Consider the following 22462-nt stretch of genomic DNA (forward strand, 5'->3'; position numbering starts at 1 on the left):
TTGCTGGAGTGCAGTGGCACAAACTCAGCTCACTACAATACCCACCTCCCAGATTGAAGCAATTCGTTTGCCTCAGCCTCTTGAGTAACTGGGATTACAGGCGCATGCCACCATGCCCAGCTAATTTTTGTATTTTAGTAGAGATGGGATTTCACCATGTTGGCCAGGCTGGTCTAAACTCCTGACCTCAGGTGATCCACCCACCTCTGCCTTCCAAAGTGCTGGGATTACAGGCATGAGCCACCATGCCCGGCCCCTTTAGTTGTTTGAGCAACTTCAAAATAGTTGTTTTAAAGCCTTTGTCTATTAAGTCAGATGTCTATCTCAGCTTCTTTGGGAATAGTTTGAGTTGATTTATTTTGTTCTTCTGAATAGACCATACTTTCCTGTTTCTTTGTATGTCTGGTGATTTTTTTTTTTTTTTTTTTTTGGAGATGGAGTTTCTCTCTTGTTACCCAGGCTGGAGTGCAATGGCGCGATCTCGGCTCACCGCAACCTCCGCCTCCTGGGTTCAGGCAATTCTCCTGCCTCAGCCTCCTGAGTAGCTGGGATTACAGGCACGCGCCACCATGCCCAGCCAATTTTTTTGTATTAGTAGAGACGGGGTTTCACCATGTTGACCAGGATGGTCTCGATGTCTTGACCTCGTGATCCACCCGCCTCGGCCTCCCAAAGTGCTGGGATTACAGGCTTGAGCCACCGCGCCCGGCCGGTGATTTTTTTTTTAATTTTATTTTTCAACTAGAGGTGGGGGTCTCACTATGTTGCCCCTAACAACCAAGTAAATGGAACTACAAGCACATGCCACCACATCTGGCTTCACTTTAAATCCTTATGTTTTTTTGTTGTTGTTGAAAATTGAACATTTGAATCTTACAAAGTGGTACCTCTGAAAATAAGATTCTCCTTCTGCCCCCATCTTTGCTAGACTTTTATAACTGTCAACGTGCTGGGGATCAGGATCAGTTTAAGGTGAAAGCTTAAGGTTTTCTCAGGTCTTTTCTTAGCCTGTTTCTTTCCCTGGTTATATGCAGTAGCTTCTACTTTCCCTTGCCTAAGTGATTGTTTTTGAATATCCTAATCCTTCAATATCTGACTCATAAATGGGGTAAGAGGGAAGCAAACAAACACAGGTGGCTATTCTTTTAAAACCCTTGGAAGCAGGTTCAGCTGGTGGGGTGGAGTGGGGTCAAGACAGTGGCAACCATCCTTTGCACCTGCACCTCAGTCATCAGCAACCAGAGTGTAGATAGCCAGTATTTGGAGGACAAAGTTGTTATTGCCCACCCAGCCTCCAGCAAGCCACACCAGGAATGTGGACACAGCTGCCTGCTACAGGGTTAAGTAACACTGAATGAGTAGCTGCTATCACACTAAAAGCTGACATAGACTGAAATTAACCTCTATTTACCAGCCAAGCTCTCCCTTGGAAGATGTAAGCATTCGAACAGACTCCAGAGTTTCAACATAGTTACTTCAGAGAGTTGCTGCTGGTACAATTGTTGTCTAGGTTGAGACATGGATTCTTTGTGACTCTTCCTCCATCTGAAGAATAGAAAGAAAAAAGAATGAAGAAAAGTGAACAGTAAATAAAACCTAAGGGACCTTTGGGATACCATCAGGAGGACAAGCATAATGAATTGTGAGAATTCCAAAAAAGAAGAAAGGGCAGAAATAATATTTCAAGAAATAATGGTCCAAACTCTCCAAACTTCATGAACAACATGATGTACAAATCCAAGAAGCTCATCAGACTCCTGATAGGAAATACTAAGAAACCACCAAATATATTATAATTAAGCTGTCAAAAGGCAAACAAAATTGAATCCTGAAAGCAGCCAGAGATGAGCAACTTGTCCCATACAAAGAATTGTAATAAAATTATCAGCCAATAAGATTACCACCTGAAACCTCAGAGGCTGGGGGGAATAAAAAAACTGTCATGGAAAATTCTATATTTGGCAAAACTGTCCTTTAAAAATGAGGGTGAAGTTAAGACATTCCCTAATAAAGACACCAAGGGAGTTTGTTACCACCAGCATTCCTGCCCTTCAAGAAATGCTAAAGGGAAACCGACAGGTTGAAATGCAAGTATACTCATAAGCCATATAAAGAAACCAAGATCGCTAGTAAGTCAAATACACTGGCAACTATAAAAGCAAGTATTGGCCAGGCGTGGTGGCTCACGCCTGTAATCCAAGCACTTTGGAGGCCAAGGCGGGCGGATCACCTGAGGTCGGGAGTTCAAGACCAGCCTTACCAACATGGTGAAACCCTGTCTTAAAAAAAAAAAGAAAAAAAAAAGCAAGTATTATAATTATAATTTGTAACTCCACTTTTTATTTTCTGATTTAAAAGTCAAACGCATAAAAAAATTTATGTTGTTGAATATACAATGTATAAAATGTTATCTGTGACATCAGTAGCAGAAAGGAAAAGGCAGAGCTTTACATGAACAGAGTTTTTGCATGCTGCTGAAGTTAACTGGCATCAATTCAAATTAGATCGCTATAACTTTTGGATGTTGAGTGTAATGCCCATGGTAACCACCAAGAAAATATCTATAGAATATATACAAAAGAAAAGGAGAGGGGAATCAAATGTTTCATGATTAAAAAATCAACTAAACACCAACACAGAAAAGCAGTAATGAAGGAAATGAGAATTTTTAAAAAGCATATAAAACACAAATAGAAAAGTGACAGGTATAAATACCTCATTATCAATAATTACTTTAAATCTAAATGGTTTAAACTCTCCAATCTAAAGACAGAAAGGTGTCAAGGTCGGGCACAGCAACCCATGCCTGTAATCCCAGCACTTTGGGAGGCCAAGGCAAGCAGATCACTGGATGGGACCACATGCCTGTGGTCCCAGCTACTCAGGAGGCTAAGGCAAGAGAATCACTTGAACTCATGAGGCAGAGACTGCAGTGGGCCAAGACTGCACCACTGTACTCCAGCCTGGGCGACAGAATGAGACTCTGTCTCAAAAAAAAAAAAAAAAAAAGAAAGGAGTCAAGTGTGGTGCTGCATACCTGTAGTCCCAGCTACTTGGGAGGCTGAGGAGAGAGGACCACTTGAGCTCAGGAGTTTGAGGCTTCAGTGAGCTATGATCATGCCACTGTAATCCAGCCTGGGCAACAGAGTGAGAGCCAGTCTCTAAAAATATATTTAATTTAAAAAAAGAATGGGCAAAATAATTTTAAAAACACACACAATCCACATGATCTAACTAAATGCTGTCTACAAGAGAATCACTTGACATCCAAAAACATAAACAGCTTGAATATAAAAGATAGAAAAAGGGCCAGGTACAGTGGCTCACACCCGTAGTCCCAGCACTTTGGAAGACCAACGATAGCTTGAGGCCAGGAGTTCAAGACCAGCCTGAGGAACACAGCAACGCCTGCTCTCTACAAAAAAAAATTTTCAATAATTTAAAGAGAAAGGGCTGGGTGCAGTAGCTTATCCCTGTAATCCCAGCACTTTGGGAGGCTGAGGCAGTTGGATAATGAGGTCAGGAGTTTGAGACCAGCCTGACCAACATGGTGAAACTCCGTCTCTACTAAAAATACAAAAATTATCTGGGCATGGTGGCACGCGCCTGTAATCCCAGTTACTCAGGAGGCTGAGGCAGGAGAATCGCTTGAACCCAGGAGGTGGAGGTTGTAGTCAGCCAAGATCCCACCACTGTACTTCAGCCTGGGCAACAGAGCAAGACTCTGTCTCGGAAAATAATAATAATAATAATTTAAGGAAAAAAGATATAACATGCAAATGTTACTGAAAAAGAGCTGATGTGGTCATACTACAATTAGACAAAATAGATTTTAAAATTAAAAAAGGTTATAAGAGACAAAGAAAGACATTATATAATAATAAAAGGCTCATCACAACAGGATTATATAAAAATTACAGGCATTTACATACCTAGTAACAGACTCTCAAAATACATGAAGCAAAAATGGACAGAATTAAAAGGATAAATAAACAGTTCTACAATAGTAGTGGGAGACTACAATACCCCATTTTCAATAATGGGGAGAAGAATCAGATAGAAGATAAATGAGGAAATAGAGGACCTGAACATCATAATAAACCAACTATACTTAAAAGACATATACAGAACATTCCACCCAGAAAGAGCAGAATACACATTCTTCTCTAAAGCACATGAGGCATTCACCAGACTGTATGTTAGGCCACCATTCAAGTTTCATAATATTTTACAAGATAGATATCATACAAAGTATCTTCTCGGACCACATAGATGAAGTTAGAAATTAATAACAGAAGGAACACTGGAAAAGTCACAAATATCTGGAAGTTAAACAACACTCTTAACCACTGAGTCAAAGAAGAAATTAAAAAGGAAATTAGGAAATACTTAGAAATGAATGAAAATAATACAACATACAAAAAACTTATTAGCTGTAGTGAAACCAGTGATCAGAGGGAAATTTAGAGTTGTAAATAACTACATTAAAAAGAGCGAAAGGCTAGGAGCGGTGACTCACACATGTATTCCCAGCATTCTGGGAGGCCTGGGAGGGCGGATCACTTGAACTCTGGAGTTCAAGATCAGCCTGGGCAAATGCTGAAAACCTGTCTCTATAAAAAGTATAAAAATTAGCCGCGTATGGTGGCAGGCACACGTAGTCCCAGCTACTTGGGAGGCTGAAGTGGGTTGTTTGTGCCCAGGAGGTCGATAGTCCTGTAGCAGATTGCTTTATCAGTGCATTCTATCATACTTTTAAGGAAGAATTAACAACAGTCCTTCTCAAACTTTTGTAAAATTGAAGAGGGAAAGCTTCCTTACACCTTCTATGAGGCCAGCGTTACCCTGATAGCAACACCATATAAATGCATCACAAGTAAAGAATATTATAGACCAATATCCCTTATGAAATAGATGCAAAAATTCTCGACAAAATATAAACAAATTCGATCCAACAGGATATTAAAATAATTACTCACCATGAACTAGTGGGATTATTCCCAAGAATGCAAGAGTTCAACATGAAATCAATGTATTACAGCACATCAATAGGACAAGGGAAAAACACATGATTATCTTAACTGATGTAGAAAAGGCATTTCACAGGACCCAATACCCTTTAAGAAATGAGATAAAATTCCTTAACATAATAAAGGCATTTATGAAAAACCCACAGCTAACATCATATTCAATGATTTAAGATCATTGAATATCTTAAAACTTTACCCCTACCATCAGGAATAAGACAAGGATTCCCACTGTCACTGCTGCTGTTCACTGTACTGGACATTTTAGCCAGAGCTATTAGACAAGAAAAATAAAAAGTATCCAAATTGGAAAGAAAGAGGTATAAGATCTCTATTCAGACAACACTATCTTACTTATTAAAAAATCCCCCAAAATCCATAAGAGAGCTACCACAGCTAATAAAGAAATTCAGCAAAGTTGTTGGGTACAAGACCAACATTCAAAAATCAGTTGTTTCTATACACCTGCAAGGAACAACATGAAAAGAAAATTACGAAAGCAACTCCATTCAAAATAACATCTAAATGTATTAAATATGTCGAAAACCAGAAAACACTGCTGAACGAAATTATCAAAGGCCCAAATAAATGGAAAAACATTCTATGTTCATGGAGAGGAACACTTAAAATTGGTAATATGTCGATACAGTACTACACAAAGAGACCTACAGATTCAACAATCCCTATTTCAAAAGCTTTTTTTCAAAGAAATGGGAAAGCCAATTGTCGAATTCACATGGAATTCTAAAAGGCCCGGAAAGACCGAAACAACCTTGAAAACGAAGATTAAAGTTGGAGGACTTACACTTCCAGACTTCAAAACATATTACAAAGCTATAGCAATTAAGACAGAGAAGTATTACATAAGGACAGACATACCGACCAATGAACTAGAATAGAAAACCCTGAAATAAACGCTCATATAAACGGCAAATTGATTTTCAACACGGGTGCCAATCCTTTCAATAAGTGGGACTGGGGAAACTGGATATCCACAGGCTAAAAAAATGAAGTTGGGGGATAGTTAGTGGTGATGGTTACACAACATTGTCAATGTACTTAAAGCCATCGAACTTCACACTTATAAATTATTAAAGTAATAAACGTTACGCATGTTTACCACAATAAAAAGCCCCTCACCACCACCAAAAACGAAAAGAATGGGGCGAAACCAGTAAACTGGATTGGCAAGTAAAAGAACTCTAGAAGGATCCTCAAGTTTTCTGGTCTGGTCATCTCATGAGATGACCTTGAGATCATTAAAAGGAACATTTACATTAGGACAATCATTTGAAGAGCTCTTTCATGTAGCTGGCTGGGTTGTGAACGGTCAGCACGAAATAGGTGACGGAAGCCATGGGAATGCAAGAGATTGCCCTAGGAATAAGGAAGAACCTTAAGGGAAGATCCCTGAAAAACACATCCAAAAGTGAGAGGAGAGCTTTCTGCTCTCCGGGGTCCCGCGCGACGAGTCCACACCCCTAGGCAGGAAAGACTTACCAAAGTTTAAGTGCACAGGAGCCCTTCAGGCCCAAGGAGGCAGCAAAGCGTCCAGGCCCAGCTGCAGAAGAGCCGCTGAGACGCGGTCCCGGGAAGCGGGTCCCTGCGAGGCGCACAGACGGTAAGGAGCCAGGGATCCTCAGGGTAGCAGACAGAGAAGGTAGTGCGAAGAGTACGGCGCCCCCCCAACCCCGCCTGCGCCCCTCCCACAACGTGGAAATTCCCCCTCTGGGGCCCCGTTGTCCTCCGAGCCTTCCGATTGGCGGAGAGGACCATGGGACCTGGAAGTTGTCTTTGTCCGGCCAGGGCTGCCCTTCCGGTTCCGTTGGGTCCCCCTTTGGCTCGGGTTCCCTGCCCCTCCCCCTTCCCGGAGCCCCGAGGGGCCGGAGCTCCTGGCGTTGCCGGATCCTGACGGCGACCTTCCCCCGGGTCTGTAAGTGCGGAGGCGGCCGGAGCGCCGGGCTGGGGTGCGGGGTCTCTCAAAATGGAACCCCCTGGGGCCCCGGATCGACCGGGACCTGCACTGGAATGGGAGCCGAGAGGATGGCCTAGGCTCCTGGGGACTTGTGGAGCCCTTGGCCTGGCCCACGCTGCGCCCCGCCCCTTTCCCTTCCCTGCGACTGAAGTGGGGACCCCGAAGATGCCCCTGGGACCGCCTCCTAGGACCCCAGCTGAGGGCCCAACAGTTAGCTTGGAGTCCTGACTCTGGCATCTTATAAGAAGTGCCAGAGGTGAGGCCCTAAGAAAACGAGCCACGGGAGCTAGCCCAAGACAAGGCATTCAGTGCCAGTCCTTGAGAATCTCTATGAGTGCTAGGTTACCCTTTTGCTGGGGTTTTCCCCTATTTGGCCACTGGCTGCAGCACCTTTTATGTTACTGGCGCTATGCCAGACAGTGGAGAGTCGCAAGATACTGTTCCAGTTTTCAGGATTAAGTTTGGGAGCCAGATCTTAACAAATAAGTACTCGTGTGTGTGTGTGTGTGTGTGTGTGTGTGTGTGTGTGTGTGTATCAATCAGATTTTCATGTGTTAATTGCTCAAGGGGCAGTTGCTGAGAAGGCTTTAGAAAGTGATGTCTGATTTATACTTGGAGAGGGTAAGGTGTTGAAGAGCTTTTCAGGGAGAACAGTTGCAGTGCTGTGGAGAAATGACTGAGCATAACTTGTGTGGGAAGAGGAGGAAATGGGGGGGGGACTCCTGTGCACAGAATGGATAGGAGACTGGGAAAGTCAACTGAGGTCCAGATGGTGAACGACGTAATCCTAAAGGAGATGGGTAGCTTTTTGAAGAGTTCAGAGCAAAAGATTGATATGCTCAGATTTGCACTGCAGAAAATCATTTTGTTCTATAGAAGCCCATAGAGAAGGAATTTCTATTAACTGCATTTAGACTCTTTAGCTAAAAGCTAGGAACTCTTATTGGAGATACTTTTGAAGGGGTAAAGGGATCAGCCTAGTGAGAAGTAAAGAATTCCTGAAATACAGTTATAATGGTGTTATTGGAAAGGAGACAAGTATACTGGAGATGATTATGTCAAGACTCCATAATTAACTGAATGCTGAAGAAGTGAGAGGGACCAAATCTAATTCTTAGGTTTTAGACCTCTGAGTTGAAGGATGCTGATCCCATTATGAGAAATAAAGCCATAAGCTTAGTGTAGATTATGAATTCGTTTTTTAGACATGCTGAATTAAAGATCTAATGAGATAGACACATAGAGCTGTCCAGCATAGAGTGGGAAAGGCAAATCTGTAGCTCAACCTAAACATCGTACAGAGGTAAAAGTTTGAATTATCAACATATAAGTGGAAACCCTGGGAATAGCTGATATCTCTAAGAGAATTTTGAAACATAAGGAAATTTGGGGTGTGCATTTATGAAGCAGAAAGAGGAATTGGAGCCAGTAGTAGTCAGTGGAGTAGTGGAAATAGAGGTAGGCAATAAAGCTTAAGAGTGCAGGGTTCCAGCAACCAAGAAGTCCCAGCAATCAAGAGAAGAGAATTTTGAGGAGAGACCACTTGATCAATTCATGCAGAGTATCTGGAGACTTGGGGGAGGGGAGAGTATTTCATTTCCTTATGAAGAGGTCATTAGTGACCTTTTAAAAAGCAATTTAGTACAATGATGAGGTGATACTCTGTGAAATATTAGGCACCTCAGCTGATTTACTGTTAAATGGGAATAAGAATAGGACACATATAAAGGATTTCACAAAGAAAACTGACAGTCTTTATTTGTTTACCTAACACATACTTATAAGGTACATAACAGACACTGTTCTAAGCTCTTTAAAAAATTAATCATTTATTTTCCATAACAACCCTATGAAGTAAATTACTATTGGTAGATGGGAAAATTGAAGCAGAGTGGTTCAGGGTTACACAGAAGATAGTTGAGCAGGGTTTTGATCCTAGGAAATACGGCTCCAGAGTCCACGGTTTTACCCACTGCTCTATGCAGTGACTGAATGTAGGAGCCAAAGGAGTGGGAAAAATTTAAGCAAAGAGAGGCTCATTGATAAAAATGGAGAGGCTTGGAAGGAGACCCAGGTTGAGAAGAAGGTAAGTAAAGGATTTATGTTTGATGCTTTTTATTTCTTTCTTCCTTTCTTAGGTCTGTTTCCACTCTTTGTCCACTCATGCTTTCATTTATCACTTACCATCTATAATCAAGTCTCTTCTTCATATCCACCCAGCTCATGGATCCTCACCTTGATGTCAGGCAGACTCCTCTGGCTCAAGACCAGACTCATGATCATGCCCTCCGATACTCCCTGCTTTATTGAATTACACTAAGTCAGAAATATCCAGTTACTCAAACCAAATATCCTGGAGTCATATTGACCCTTTCCCCTCATTGGTCACCAAGCCCATGAGTTCTTTGTTTGAAATGTCTTTCAAATCTGTTTCCCCTCTCCATCCATATTGTTGTCTCTCTTCAGGCCCATGTCATTCTGTCTTGATCTGTTACAGTAATCACATACTTAAATGTTTCCTTGTCTCTATGTTTACTATTCTCCAAGCCATTCTCCTTAAAAATTTTTTTTGGCTTATTGAAGTTTAGACAGTGCATGAGTGTAGGCATCATGCATTTCCAGTGATAGAGAAGTAGCCTAGAACAGGTATTTTTGAGTACCTTGAACTGAGGTTTAGTTTGGTTAAGTTTGGCCATGGGGATTGGGATGTAGGGATTGTTAAAATAGAGAGATAATAAAACCTTGAGAAACAGAAGACAGGCTTTTTGAAAAAACATAGCAAAAAATTGAAGACTTAGCTTTGAAAGAGATACTTAAACTTATATAGTTTAGTGAAGCCTCAAGGAATAGATCAGCAAAACAGTGGTGGAAAACTGAGACCAATAGTTAAGTAATTTGCCCACTTCTGCATAACAGTTTAAAAAAAAAAGAACTAGGCCAGTGCCTGTAATCACAGCACTTTGCGAGGTGGGAGGCTGAGGCATGAGAATCACTTAAACCTAGGAGGCTAAAGTTGTGGTGAGCCAAGATCGCACCACTGCACACCAGCCTTGGTCTCAAAAAATAAAAAAATAAAAAGAATTAGGTCTATATTTGTCAACATAAATTGCTCTTAAAAACAATGAGTGAAAAATGTAAGCTGCAAAACAATATGTATAGTTTATGTACAAGAAACTTAATTATGTTATACTTTCTGTGGCTAGACATACAGAAGTATTGTTTTTAAAATGCCAGAAGGGGCTGGGCACAGTGGCTCATGCCTGCAATCCCAGCACAATGGGAGGCTGAGGTGGGTGGGTCACTTGAGGTCAGGAGTTCAAGACCAGCCTGGCCAACATGGTGAAACCCCATCTCTACTAAAAATATAAAAATTAGCCAGCTATGGTGGCATGTGCCTTAATCCCAGCTACTCGGGGGTCGAGGCAGGAGAATCACTTGAACTGAGGAGGTGCGGTTGCAGTGAGCCAAGATTGTGCCACTGCACTCCAGCCTGGTCGACAGAGCAAGACTCCATCTCAAAAAAATAATAAATAAATACATAAATAAATAAAATGCAGGGAGAGAAGGTCATTGAGAAGGGAAATTACATCTAAAATCTTCAACAATTTTTCAAGAAGAATATATTCTGTACATATTACTTAAAAGTTGAAACAAAAGCTTGATAACTTGGAAAATATAGTGTCATGAAAGTTACCTAAATGAACAAGATTACGGTTTATAGAGAGAAAGGCTGTAGTATAATAAAGCCTCTTTAGAAAAAGAACATATGTCAGTGAGGGACAAAGATTTCTAAGTAGTTGTGAGTGGTAAGTTGAAAGATAAGGGCACTTTTGTGAGACAGGTGAGGAAGCAAACTGATACATAGCTTAGGAATTTATTATACAGATAGAAAAATTTTACTTGCCAGTAGTTATTGGAAGCATTTGAGAAAAGAAACTATTTTCTCACTGCCAATAGTATGGCAACGAACATTGTCCACCCTAGAATATTCAATAATCAGTCGTTTTTTACTATTCTTATTTGAACAAAGGGAAAATTTAAAATTAGTTGTAATTGTGGAAGGTTTGTATAAATATAAATGAAGAGGAAGTAAGTAAGAATATTGATATTTGAGAAATGATCATGCAAAACTTGCTAACAGAAACTCAACAGTATTCAGATTTAATCTCGGTAACTGAAGTGATAGATGATAAAGATCTAACCTATGGAAATGATGTAAGAATGGAGGAGTGAGGAGTTGGTGATCAGTCTGAGGAAAGAATCAACAAAATGTGGTGACAGTGTCTCTGATCTACCTGATCAATTCTTTAATTTCTTTCAGTTACAAGAAGCATAATTTTAGATTCTATATTATAGAATTCTAGCATTCTAAATTATGTGAGTGATTTTTATGACTATTTTGAGCAATTACTAGAAGTTACCTACAGTGGGGGATTCTGAATCAAATTCTGAAATCAAAATTGGGGATTCTGAAATCAAATATAGTCATAATTTTTATTCTCTGCTTTATTTGCAAATGGCATTAAGTTTCAGTCCACAAAGATGAACACACAAAAGATGGAAAATAACATAAAGTAAAATAGATGAGAAAGGTATAATAAGGATAAGGGGATAACATGCAATCAGGAATATGACTAATACATAAATGCTTGCCATTTAAGTCTTCTAATTTCATGCAAATATGGCTTGAGTTATAATTTTTGTTTTTAAACATAAACCTTTTTTGAAAGCATAACAAAAACAAAAATATACAAGTCATAAGTGTGCAGCTCAATAAATGTTCTTGGCCTATGTTTGTGATACTGAATGTAAGGAAGGAAGTCTGAAGAGTTACACAATTAATATTATCCTTGAGATAAAACTGTACCAGCCAGGCGCAGTGGCTCACGCCTGTAATCCCAGCACTTTTCAAGGCCGAGGTGGGCAGATTACCTGAGATCAGGAGTTCGAGAACAGCCTGACCAACATAGTGAAACCCTATCTCTACTAAAAACACAGAAATTAGCCACGCATGGTGTTAGATGCTTGTAATCTCAGCTACTCAGGAGGCTGAGGCAGGAGAATTGCTTGAACATGGGAGGCAGAAGTTGCAGTGAGCCGAGATTGCACTATTGCGCTCCAGCCTGGGCAATGAGATTGAAACTCCATCTCAAAAAAAGAATAAAAAGAAACTGTACCTAGCTTAGTTGTTTCATACCTGGATTTTGGCATCATGCAGTGTAAACACAAGTTCCACATCTAACACTAATGCTTTCAACCTCTGTTAGCCTTTACAAGTTATGTTCTCTAAGCTTAGTTTCCTCATATACAAAATGTAGGATGATGGTAATATCTACCTGTAGAGATTTTCAGGATTAAATGGGTCAATTTATTTATTATTATTATCATTATTATTATTATTTTTTTTTTTGAGATAGGATCTGGCTCTGTCACCCACACTGGAGTACAGTGGCATGATCATGGCTCACTGCAATCTCTGCCTCCTGGGCTCAAGCCATCCTTCCACTTCAGCCTCCCAAGAAGCTGGGACTACAGGCACGCACCACAATGCCCAGTTAATTTTTGTATTTTTTGTAGAGACAGGGTTTCACCATGTTGGCCAGGCTGGTCTTGAACTCCTGAGCTCAAGTAATGTGCCCATTTCAGCCTCCCAAAGTTCTAGAAAACAGGCATGAGCCACTGCGTTTAGCCTAAATGGGTCAATTTAGGTATAGCATCTATACCTGGAATGTAGCAAGGAAGATTAGTTATCATTTCTCTTATTTTAAAATAAAATCAAGATGGTTCATAAGAAACTTTTTTTCAACTATTAAGAACATTTTTTTTTAAGACAGAGTCTCACTCTGTCGCTCAGGCTGGAGTGCAGTGGCACGATCTAAGCTCATTGCAACCTCTGCCTCCCGGGTTCAAGTGATTCTCCTGCCTCAGCCTCCTGAGTATCTGGGACTACAGGCACATGCCACCACGTCCAGCTAATTTTTTGTATTTTTAGTAGAGATGGGGTTTCACTGTGTTAGCCAGGATGGTCTCGATCTCCTGACCTCATGATCCGCCTGCCTCGGCCTCCCGAAGTGCTGGGATTACAGGCATAAGTCACCGCACCCGGCCTAAAAAAAATTTTTTTTTAACTGTTTAAAACAGGCTTATTCCTGTAATCCTAGCACTTTGGGAGCCCTTGTAGAAAGACTGCTTGAACCCAGGAGTTTTGGGTTACAGTGAGATTTGATTGCACCACTACACTCCAGGCTAGGCAACACAGTGAGACCCTGTCTCTACAAAAAATAAAAACATTAGCCAGGTGTAATGGTGTGTACCTGTAGTCCTGGCTACTCAGAAAGCTGAGGCATGACGATTGATTGAGTCTTGGTGCCAAGACAGCAGTGTGCTTTGATTACACCACTGCACTCTAGCCTGGGTGACAGATGACAGAGTGAGACCTTGTGTCAAAAAAAAAACATAAAATTTGGTTTTATATTGCCAAAACGATTTTGGAAACAAACTCTAGAAAGAAAGCTTTCCACAGGCACTCAAAAGAGGGTATCATGATAATGAAGAGCATCTCTACCGTAGCCTAGTAATAATTTCATGGGGGAACATTAAGAACTCATTCTTCTGTTTTTTGTCAAATGAGCTGTGTAAAGAATAACAAACCATTGGTCCTTGCCCTCAAATAACAGTCTATTGGAAAGAGAAACTAGTGACAGGAAACAATTAAGGGATAAGATGTGTGGCCTGGAAATAAGAATTTATCAAAGAGAGACAATAGAGTGGGCTGACACATCCTAGGGAAAATGTCCTTTAAAAAAGCCGATAAGGCCAGGCGTGGTGGCTCACACCTGTAATCCCAGCACTTTGGGAGGCTGAGGCGGGCGGATCACAAGGTCAGGAGATCGAGACCATCCTGGCCAACATGGTGAAACTCCGTCTCTACTAAAAATACAAAAAAAATTGCTGGGTGTGGTGGTGCACGCCTGTAGTCCCAGCTACTCAGGAGGCTGAGGCAGGAGAATTGTTTGAACACAGGGGGTGGAGATTGCAGTGAGCCGAGATTGCGACACTGCACTACAGCCTGGGTGACAGTGCGAGACTCCATCTCAAAAAAAAAAAGCCAATAAAGTTTGCTCACATTCTTAGACTACAACAGACAGATCAAAGCAAACACTTCCCTGAACTATCTGGTTGGCTGCTCCTGTTGATAATTTTCTTGAGAACTGATAGATGAGAAGCACAGTCATGCATCACCTAACAACTGGGATGCATTCTGAGAAATGCATCATTCGGTGATTTCATCATTGTGTGAACATCACAGAGTGTACTTAATGCAAACCTAGATGGTATAGCCTACTACACACTTAGGCTGTATGATACAGCCTATTGCTCCTAGGCTACAAACCTGTGCCACATGTTACTATACTGTATACTGTAGGGAATTGTAATGCAATGGTGTTTATGTATCTAAACATATCTAAATATAGAAAAGGTACAGTAAAAATATGGTATTATAGTCTGTGGGACCGTCATTGTATATGCAGTTCATTGTTGACCGAAACACTGTCATATGACATATGACTAAATGAAACTACACTCCAGCTCTTCATCTTCACAGCAAAGAACAATTGTCTTTGAGGATAGTTGTCTAAAGCATTGTGAATACTGATATAATAGAGGTAAAAGCAATGAATGCTTATTTTGTGAGGAGGAAAATACTGACCTGAGGGTTTTATAGGCACCTTCAAAATCAGCTAATGCTAAAAAAGAATGCCACTTTTGTTTGGCCACTTGAAACAAGTCATTTTTACAACTCTGGTTATAAATTGGAACATTCACCATTCCAATTCCAGAATGAATATTTTAAGCCACTGCAGTTGCTTAAAGTGACCAATGATAATAGTTTTGCTATTTTAAATTGCTGACATATTCCCTGTTTATCTTCTAGATTTTCCCTTCATATTTGATACTCACTGTCTTTTCTCTGATGTTTCATTTGCTTGTCTACATCGCTCCTCTCTCAATGCAGTTTTTGTATTTATTGTGATTATTATATGGACATTCAAAATGTCATGTAAGGGGAAAGCTTATGCTTTGTGTATGTTTTTTTAAATATACTTATTACTTGTTATTTTACTGGTGCCATACCAGTTCCCTCTCCTAAATTTCACCTCTCTTTCAAGGCCATTCTCATTCAACTGAACTCCTAAGTTTAGAATCTTTACACATTTCATTTATTCATTCTCTGTATGCAGTCAGTTACCAAGTTCTTTGAGATATCTTTTGTTATTTTTCCTTTCTTCTTATTCCCATTTTTATTTCTTTCTAGACCATCATGGCCTCAGACCTGTAATGCTTCTGCAGACACTAAGCTGATCTTCCTAACAACAGTTCTTCCTTAACACTGTCAAACTAATCTGATAGGTTCAACTAATGTAAACTGAGCACTTGCTGTACAATATTAGGTGATTGGAATACACATTGATTTGATCAGAAGACAGTTTGGCCAATAATGGGGCAAGCAATATAGCTGCAATAAGTATAATATAATTCAAAGCAAAAGGAAAGGATGTTTTGTCTTAGAAGATGCAAGTTCCCAGCATTAGATAGAGATGCTTTCCTCTAATGCCATTAAACTTGGAGTTTGGATAGGAAGGAGTACTATGCAATGGCCCAGTAGAGACAATTCTACTTTATTAAGCCATCAGGGAAGGGCCTCTCAGAGAAAATAAAAGAGTCAGAATTGTTTAGAAAGTAGGTTTTTGTTTTTGTTTTGTTTTTTTGTTTTGTTTTTTGTTTGTTTGTTCTGAGACAGAGTATAGTTCTTGTTGCCCAGGCCGGAGTGCAATGGTGGGATCTCGGCTCACTGCAACCTCTGCCACCCAGGTTCAAGCTGTTCTCCTACCTCAGCCTCCCGAGTAGCTGGGATTACAGGCATGCACCACTATGCCCGGCTAATTTTGTATTTTTAGTAGAGATGGGGTTTCTCCATGTTGGTCAGGCTGGTCTCAAACTCCCGACCTCAAGTGATCTTCCCGCTTCAGCCTCCTAAAGTGCTGGGATTATAGGTATGAGTCACCATGCCCAGGTTAGAAAGTAGTGTTTTAAACTAAGGAAACAAGTATCATAATGTCTGGAGCCAAGAGAGTGCTTTTACATATCAGGCACTAAGGAATAAGAATAAAACTTGGACTCTGCCATCAGTAGCTGATATTCATTATTACAGAAGTTAAGAATATAAAGATTGGACTTTGGGGGCCAGATGTGGCCAGAAGTTGGTTGTCTCATCTAACTCTGAGCTAAGGGCTTGATTAATACATAAAATTCGGTGAATTTCTTGATGCATTGAGATTATAGAGCTATATCTCAAAGACAGACCTAATGTACCTACCAATCTCGTACAAGACTGGTATACAAAGAGAATGCCAATTAATTATGTCATTAGTTTATAATGACTAGTGGACTGGAATTGTCATGTTGCATGGCAAAATTTATCTTTCCCCTTGAGAGAGAGACAAATGGGGAACCAGGTTATGAGAAAATCATTTATGAGAGTATGAAATCAGAACATGGAGACTTTCTCCCAAGGAATTGCTATATAAGGAATCAGTATGCAGACAATTTGGGGAAAGATACCTTCTCCATTGTTGAATGAGTGTTTCCAGTTTACCTTAATCATGATTAGGTTTGGTTAATCGGTTTATACTCAAGAGTTAGTTCTTCATCCAGGAGATGATGGGAAGTCACTGAAGGATTTTAGGTAGGGGGTAGGGTATAATCAGGTCTCTGTTTTTGAAAGATGTGGTGGTATGAAAACTGTATTAGAGGTAACATAAGCAAGAAGCCAAAGCAACATTTATGAATCGGTTCTAGTAGTCCACATAATGAGTAATGATTAATAGGGATTGATTAGATCTATCTTACTCCTACTCAGATTCCCACCATGTAGCTCATCTGGTTTTTCTACATCAAGTATTTTATTTTCTATATCAAGAAATATTCCTTAAAAGAGAGTTTAGCCAGGCACGGTGGCTCACACCTGTAATCCCAACACTTTGGGAGGCTGAGGTGGGCGGATCATGAGGTCAAGAGATCGAGACCATCCTGGCCAACATGGTGAAACCCCATCTCTACTAAAAATACAAAAATTAGCTGGGCATGGCGGCATGCACCTGTAGTCCCAGCTACTCAGGAGGCTGAGGCAGGAGAATTGCTCCGAGATTGCACCACTGCACTCCAGCCTGGCGCCTGGCGATGGAGTGAGACTCTGTCTCAAAAAAAAAAAAGAGAGTTTAGATTTTTCCAGAATGGACAGGATAAAGAACTTTGTCTTTGCCTAAACATTGTCTCCAGGTCTGTCACTTTCATTTCATTACAGAAATACTTGTATGAATAAGTTCATATCAGTTTAAACAGAGAAGGGTTTGGCCAGGAATTGGGCACGCAGTGTCAGTGCAGTTGTTTAAAATACAGAGCAAAGGAACCTGTGTTTGCTGTAGGTTCCCTCTTTTTTTTTTTTTGGTTCCCTCTTCTTAAGAGACCAGTTTTTACTGAATGATTCCAGGGAGGTGAAAATCTCCGTATTAGAGTTTAGAAGTGGGAAGACAATTGCTCTTGTCTTAGAAGCAGGTTCACAGCTTTTTACAAAATAAGATAATTATTTCATCTTTACTTGTGTGGGCATGTTTTAGTTTGCTTTAGAAACCTGATAGAATTCTCATGTGAGAAGTTAAAAGATACTCTTGGACTATCTCAGGCACTATTCTTATACTAAGTATCTTTGGAAGTTGAATGAATGCCAAGCTATTTACACAAATAAAAGTCCACTCTTTAGGTGCAACTGGCACTTGATGTTGGTAAGCAGTAATTGTTCACAGCCTTTGAAACTTGTTATAGTGGCTTCCTCTTTCAAGGAAAATTTCAATTGTCTAATGTACAAAACAGATACGACAACACAGATTTGTTTTTGGAAGGTAAATCCAGCTTTCTTAATTACTTGAATTTCCTTAAATTCCACCTTTTTACATTTCTGTTCTTTAGGTCTGCCAAAATGTCTGAAAGATCAGATCTCCTTCACTTCAAGTTTGAAAATTATGGAGATTCAATGTTACAAAAAATGAACAAATTAAGAGAAGAGAATAAATTTTGTGATGTTACAGTTCTCATAGATGATATTGAGGTACAGGGGCATAAAATTGTGTTTGCTGCAGGTTCCCCCTTCTTAAGAGACCAGTTTTTACTGAATGATTCCAGAGAGGTGAAAATCTCCATATTACAGAGTTCCGAAGTGGGGAGACAATTGCTCTTATCCTGTTATAGTGGTGTGCTGGAATTCCCTGAGATGGAACTGGTAAATTACTTGACTGCTGCAAGTTTTCTTCAGATGAGCCACATTGTAGAACGGTGCACACAGGCCCTGTGGAAGTTTATAAAGCCAAAACAACCAATGGATAGTAAAGAGGGATGTGAACCACAGAGTGCTTCTCCCCAGTCAAACGAACAGCAGGGAGATGCCAGAGGCTCCCCAAAGCAGGACTCACCTTGTATTCATCCATCTGAAGACAGTATGGATATGGAGGACAGTGATATTCAGATTGTTAAGGTAGAATCTATTGGGGATGTATCAGAGGTTAGAAGTAAAAAAGATCAGAACCAGTATATTTCTTCTGAACCCACTGCTTTACATTCATCAGAGCCCCAGCACTCCCTGATAAATTCAACTGTGGAAAACAGAGTAAGTGAAATAGAACAAAACCATCTCCACAATTATGCCCTTTCTTATACAGGCAATGATAACATCATCATGGCCTCAAAAGATGTCTTTGGCCCTAATAGTCGAGGTGTAGACAAAGGCCTACAGTGGCATCACCAGTGCCCAAAGTGTACCAGGGTGTTTCGTCACCTGGAGAACTACGCCAACCATTTAAAAATGCACAAACTCTTTATGTGTCTACTCTGCGGCAAGACTTTTACTCAGAAAGGCAACCTTCATCGACACATGCGTGTGCATGCCGGAATTAAACCTTTCCAGTGTAAAATCTGTGGGAAAACCTTTTCTCAGAAGTGTTCCTTACAGGATCATCTTAACCTTCACAGTGGAGATAAGCCCCATAAGTGTAACTATTGTGATATGGTTTTTGCACATAAACCAGTTTTGAGGAAACACCTTAAACAGCTGCATGGCAAAAACAGCTTTGATAATGCCAATGAGAGAAATGTACAAGACCTCACAGTGGATTTTGATTCTTTTGCATGTACAACAGTCACAGACTCTAAAGGGTGTCAGCCACAACCCGATGCAACACAGGTCCTGGATGCAGGTAAACTGGCCCAAGCTGTTCTGAACTTAAGAAATGATAGTACTTGTGTGAATTGAGTAGGGGCTTCATGCTCACAACTTGAACTGACTGAGAATGTGGCAATAGTCTCAGTCTTTTTAGGAGTGATTTTGCTAGTTTGACTTCTCCAAACCCTCTGTGCAGGTGGTAGGGAGTGAGTCAAAGCACTAATAGACCAGGCAACTTACCACTTGGAGTGGATTTGCCTTACTTTTGCCCTCTCCCATTTTCTGTTTTGAGTTAATTTATCTTGTAAAGTCTGTTTTCCTTTCCCAAGGAATAATTCCTTTTGTCTACCTAACATTGACTTATGTCTTAGACTGACACTGTTTTAGGCTTTTCACTAGGCACATTATGAAGGTACCAACAAGTTAATAACATCACCTACTCTCCACTAATAGTTGCTATGCTAAGAGAAGTGAATAATCTTTCTTTGGTAGAAAATAGGCTGAGATATAAGGTGATACTGCTATTGACCTGAAAATGTGATAGAACTTATGGTTGCCTATTGATTATTCCTCCATGTCTGATAAATGAATCTGCTTCTACCATTTGTACGTGTCTTAGAGCTGGTTATAAAGAAGTATGCTGGTTTGTTATGTACTCTTTTCAACAGTATCATAGCCCAACTTCATCTCATTGAATTGTTCACATACACCAGAGTACCCTCTCTTCAGGAACACCTGCAGGCAGATAGTTAGGGGTGGCCATGAAAAGCCTAATCAACAGGGATAGAAGTACACATATACAACAGCACTTAAATGGGAGGTTTCTCTGGTAGTGTGTCCCATAAGAGGCCAGATGCTTATAATTAATGTGTAACTTGATGCTTTTGAGATCAGGACTGCTCCAGGCACACTAAAAATGTGCTAAAGTATAATGGGCTCTCAAAAAAGAGGCTATTTGCGAGTCTCTGAATTTTGTTTCAGAGTTTAGCCATCAGAAAGGTGAGTTTGGTCATCAGTTTTGTCCTGTGCACCATAAAAGTCTGAATTTTCATTTCCTCCTGTACCTTAATTTCTAAAATGGATGAAAAAAGTTAAGTTGGACACAGAAGGGGCAATCAAATTTCTGTATTCAGACATTCCTCTTAAAGGTACACTGTCCCACTTTGCTGCCTCTGATAGACTGTGAATACAAAGTTAGTTTTCAAAAAGGAAAAACCAAACAACTTTTTCCTAAAATACATGTACTTCAGACCTAAAATTTTGAGTCATATTTGTTTCTCACCCATGAGTTAGATTTAGGTAATAGTGTTAGAGAATCTTAAGAGATCATTTACTACATCTCTTTGATTTTAAGTTGGGGTATCCAAAGCCTGAAGAGGTGGCCTGGCCAATATTGGCCAAGGTATAACTAAATGTGAGCTAGTATTTTAAACCCTTGACTTTAAAAGATTTAGTACATGAAGAATACTGCGTTAGCAAAAAGCTTCTAGTTTGTTTTTCCCCTTTGTGTCTCCTTGTTGGCTTTCTGAAACAACCTGGATTTTGCCAACAAAATATTGAAGAGGGATTTATATTATTAATTATTTTTTAGTTAGATGAGTATTATATTCTTCCCATCCAAGTGAGTGATTTGCTAGTGTTGTTTAGGGAGGGAAAAAGCAAGAATAATGTGAGAAGGATCTATATGTGAAATTGATTTTGTGTGGAAAACGGTGTTAATTTCCATCAGGATTTTTCTGTTTTTATTTTTGAGCTATGAGAGTGCATGTAGATTTGAAAAATTAGACTTATATAGTCAGAGGGGATCTTAAATGGTTATGCTTGATACATGTACATGTATCATTGTTATCACATGTAAATTATCATCTTGTGAGTCAGATTTGAAATATGATTTTTGTCTTTTGTTCAAATCCTTAAAATGATAATACAGTTGAGTGCTAAAACTAATAGGTACCTTATGCCTAACATCACTTGTTATATGGTCTAATGATGCTTCCTAGCATTGTGATTTTTTACATGATCCAGCCAAAGAGTACCAATTCTATGCAATAGTGAGACTCTACCCTGTCATCCAAACAGCATTTTTGGTATTTTCTGTCAACATCATTTCTTTACAGGGAAATTTCAAGATGGAATGCTTCCTCTGCTCACATTCATGTCCTGTTTTTGTTACTGATTTGAAGACTAAAAGGCACAGGTTCAAATAAGATAGGTCTCTTTGGTTGGAGACTATTTCTGAGTTCATTCAGTCGTTCAAGAAACATTAGTTAAGCACTTGTTGTTGCCAAACACTATGCTAGATACTGAGGATAATGAAGGTAAGATTGATGTAGTTCCTGCCCTTCATGGAGCTTATAGTCTCATGTGGTCTTAGTGAAACAAGGTCTCATTTTGCTTTTATACTAGGAATAATAAAGCTGCCTTGCTGTATTCAGTCAGTTAAAATCAACAACTTTGTGGTTCTGTGTCAGTAAAACATTTAGTTCTCACCTTTTGAAAATGCAAACCACTGAAGTGATTTACAGTCTCCTCCATTTTTTGGCTGGAGAGGTGTTCTGTTTCTGTGAGACATTTTTCTAATTTTTGTGGAACTTGACTTTCCTCCTTCTTTGCTTATACATGTTTGTTAGATTATATTGCAAAGAAGTCAAGTTACTGATATCCAGTACATTTTATAGAGGAAGATGATTTTCAAAACTAGTCATATTTCTGTAAAGGAGGAAGATTTTTAAAACCTTTATCATTCAGCATTTGTATTTTATGGATCCCCAGAACTAAAAAGGAGACGATTCTCTACCATAGTTTGATTAAAAAAAAAAAATTACTCTGTCACATTTATTTATTATTTAATATTAAAGATAAACTCCAAACTGAAGTGGCTCTGAGGTAAATCAGATATGGTTTTAATTTGTTTAAGTTTATTAGCAGATCTATAAATGGAAGGTGACCAGTGTCACTATTTCTAAAATATTGTCCTAAACAACCCAGAACATTTTATTTCAGCTCATGAATAGCTGTTCTAAATCTGTTGTATGTTAGACATACTATGAACTACCTCTTCACTTATTATGGGGAAGTATCCTTAATAAAAGTGTGACAATTAAAGCTCTAGTGTGAGTGGTTTATTTTCTCACTCTTCCCTCCTATTCTTTTTTAAATTGCTTTACTTTGAATACAGGAATACCT

General features: G+C 39.7%; 2 protein-coding genes across 5 annotated transcripts in view; one reads left to right on the plus strand and one right to left on the minus strand.

The window, feature by feature from the left end:
* The window catches only part of RABGAP1 (RAB GTPase activating protein 1), a 174271-nt gene extending 167729 nt beyond the window's left edge, over positions 1–6542 (minus strand). Inside the window, exons 1-2 of one of the 2 annotated variants that reach the window (XM_012458174.3) lie at positions 6528–6542; positions 1412–1545 (exon numbers count right to left, since the gene is read on the minus strand). The gene's annotated coding sequence lies outside the window, so the exon portion shown is untranslated. Of the gene's footprint in view, positions 1–1411; positions 1562–6527 lie in introns of those variants that run through there. The other variant, XM_064378169.1, reaches the window with a different exon arrangement.
* Positions 6543–6883: 341 nt separating this feature from the next.
* Positions 6884–22387, plus strand: ZBTB26 (zinc finger and BTB domain containing 26). 3 transcript variants are annotated; one of them, XM_012458181.3, is made up of 2 exons: positions 6884–6960; positions 18031–22387. In XM_012458181.3, the coding sequence occupies exon 2, from the start codon at positions 18041–18043 to the stop codon at positions 19364–19366; it is 1326 nt and encodes a 441-aa protein (XP_012313604.1). In that variant the 5' UTR covers positions 6884–6960; positions 18031–18040; the 3' UTR covers positions 19367–22387. The 3 variants fall into 3 exon arrangements, with proteins under 3 accessions (XP_012313604.1, XP_012313605.1, XP_012313603.1); XM_012458182.3 differs by having other exon boundaries at positions 6885–6956; XM_012458180.3 differs by lacking the exon at positions 6884–6960 and adding an exon at positions 7147–9088.
* Positions 22388–22462: the final 75 nt, after the last annotated feature.

The sequence above is a fragment of the Aotus nancymaae genome, unplaced genomic scaffold, assembly GCF_030222135.1.
Source record: "Aotus nancymaae isolate 86718 unplaced genomic scaffold, 86718_ANA_hifiasm-v0.15.2.pri h1tg000003l, whole genome shotgun sequence".
Lineage (NCBI taxonomy): Eukaryota > Metazoa > Chordata > Mammalia > Primates > Aotidae > Aotus > Aotus nancymaae.

Coding starts and splice junctions, on each gene's coding strand:
- ZBTB26 (XM_012458180.3), top strand. CDS start 9,051: ATGGAGAGGCTTGGAAGGAGACCCAGGTTGAGAAGAAG. Junction 9,089..18,030: donor AGACCCAGGTTGAGAAGAAG/GTAAGTAAAGGA, acceptor TCTGTTCTTTAG/GTCTGCCAAAATGTCTGAAA.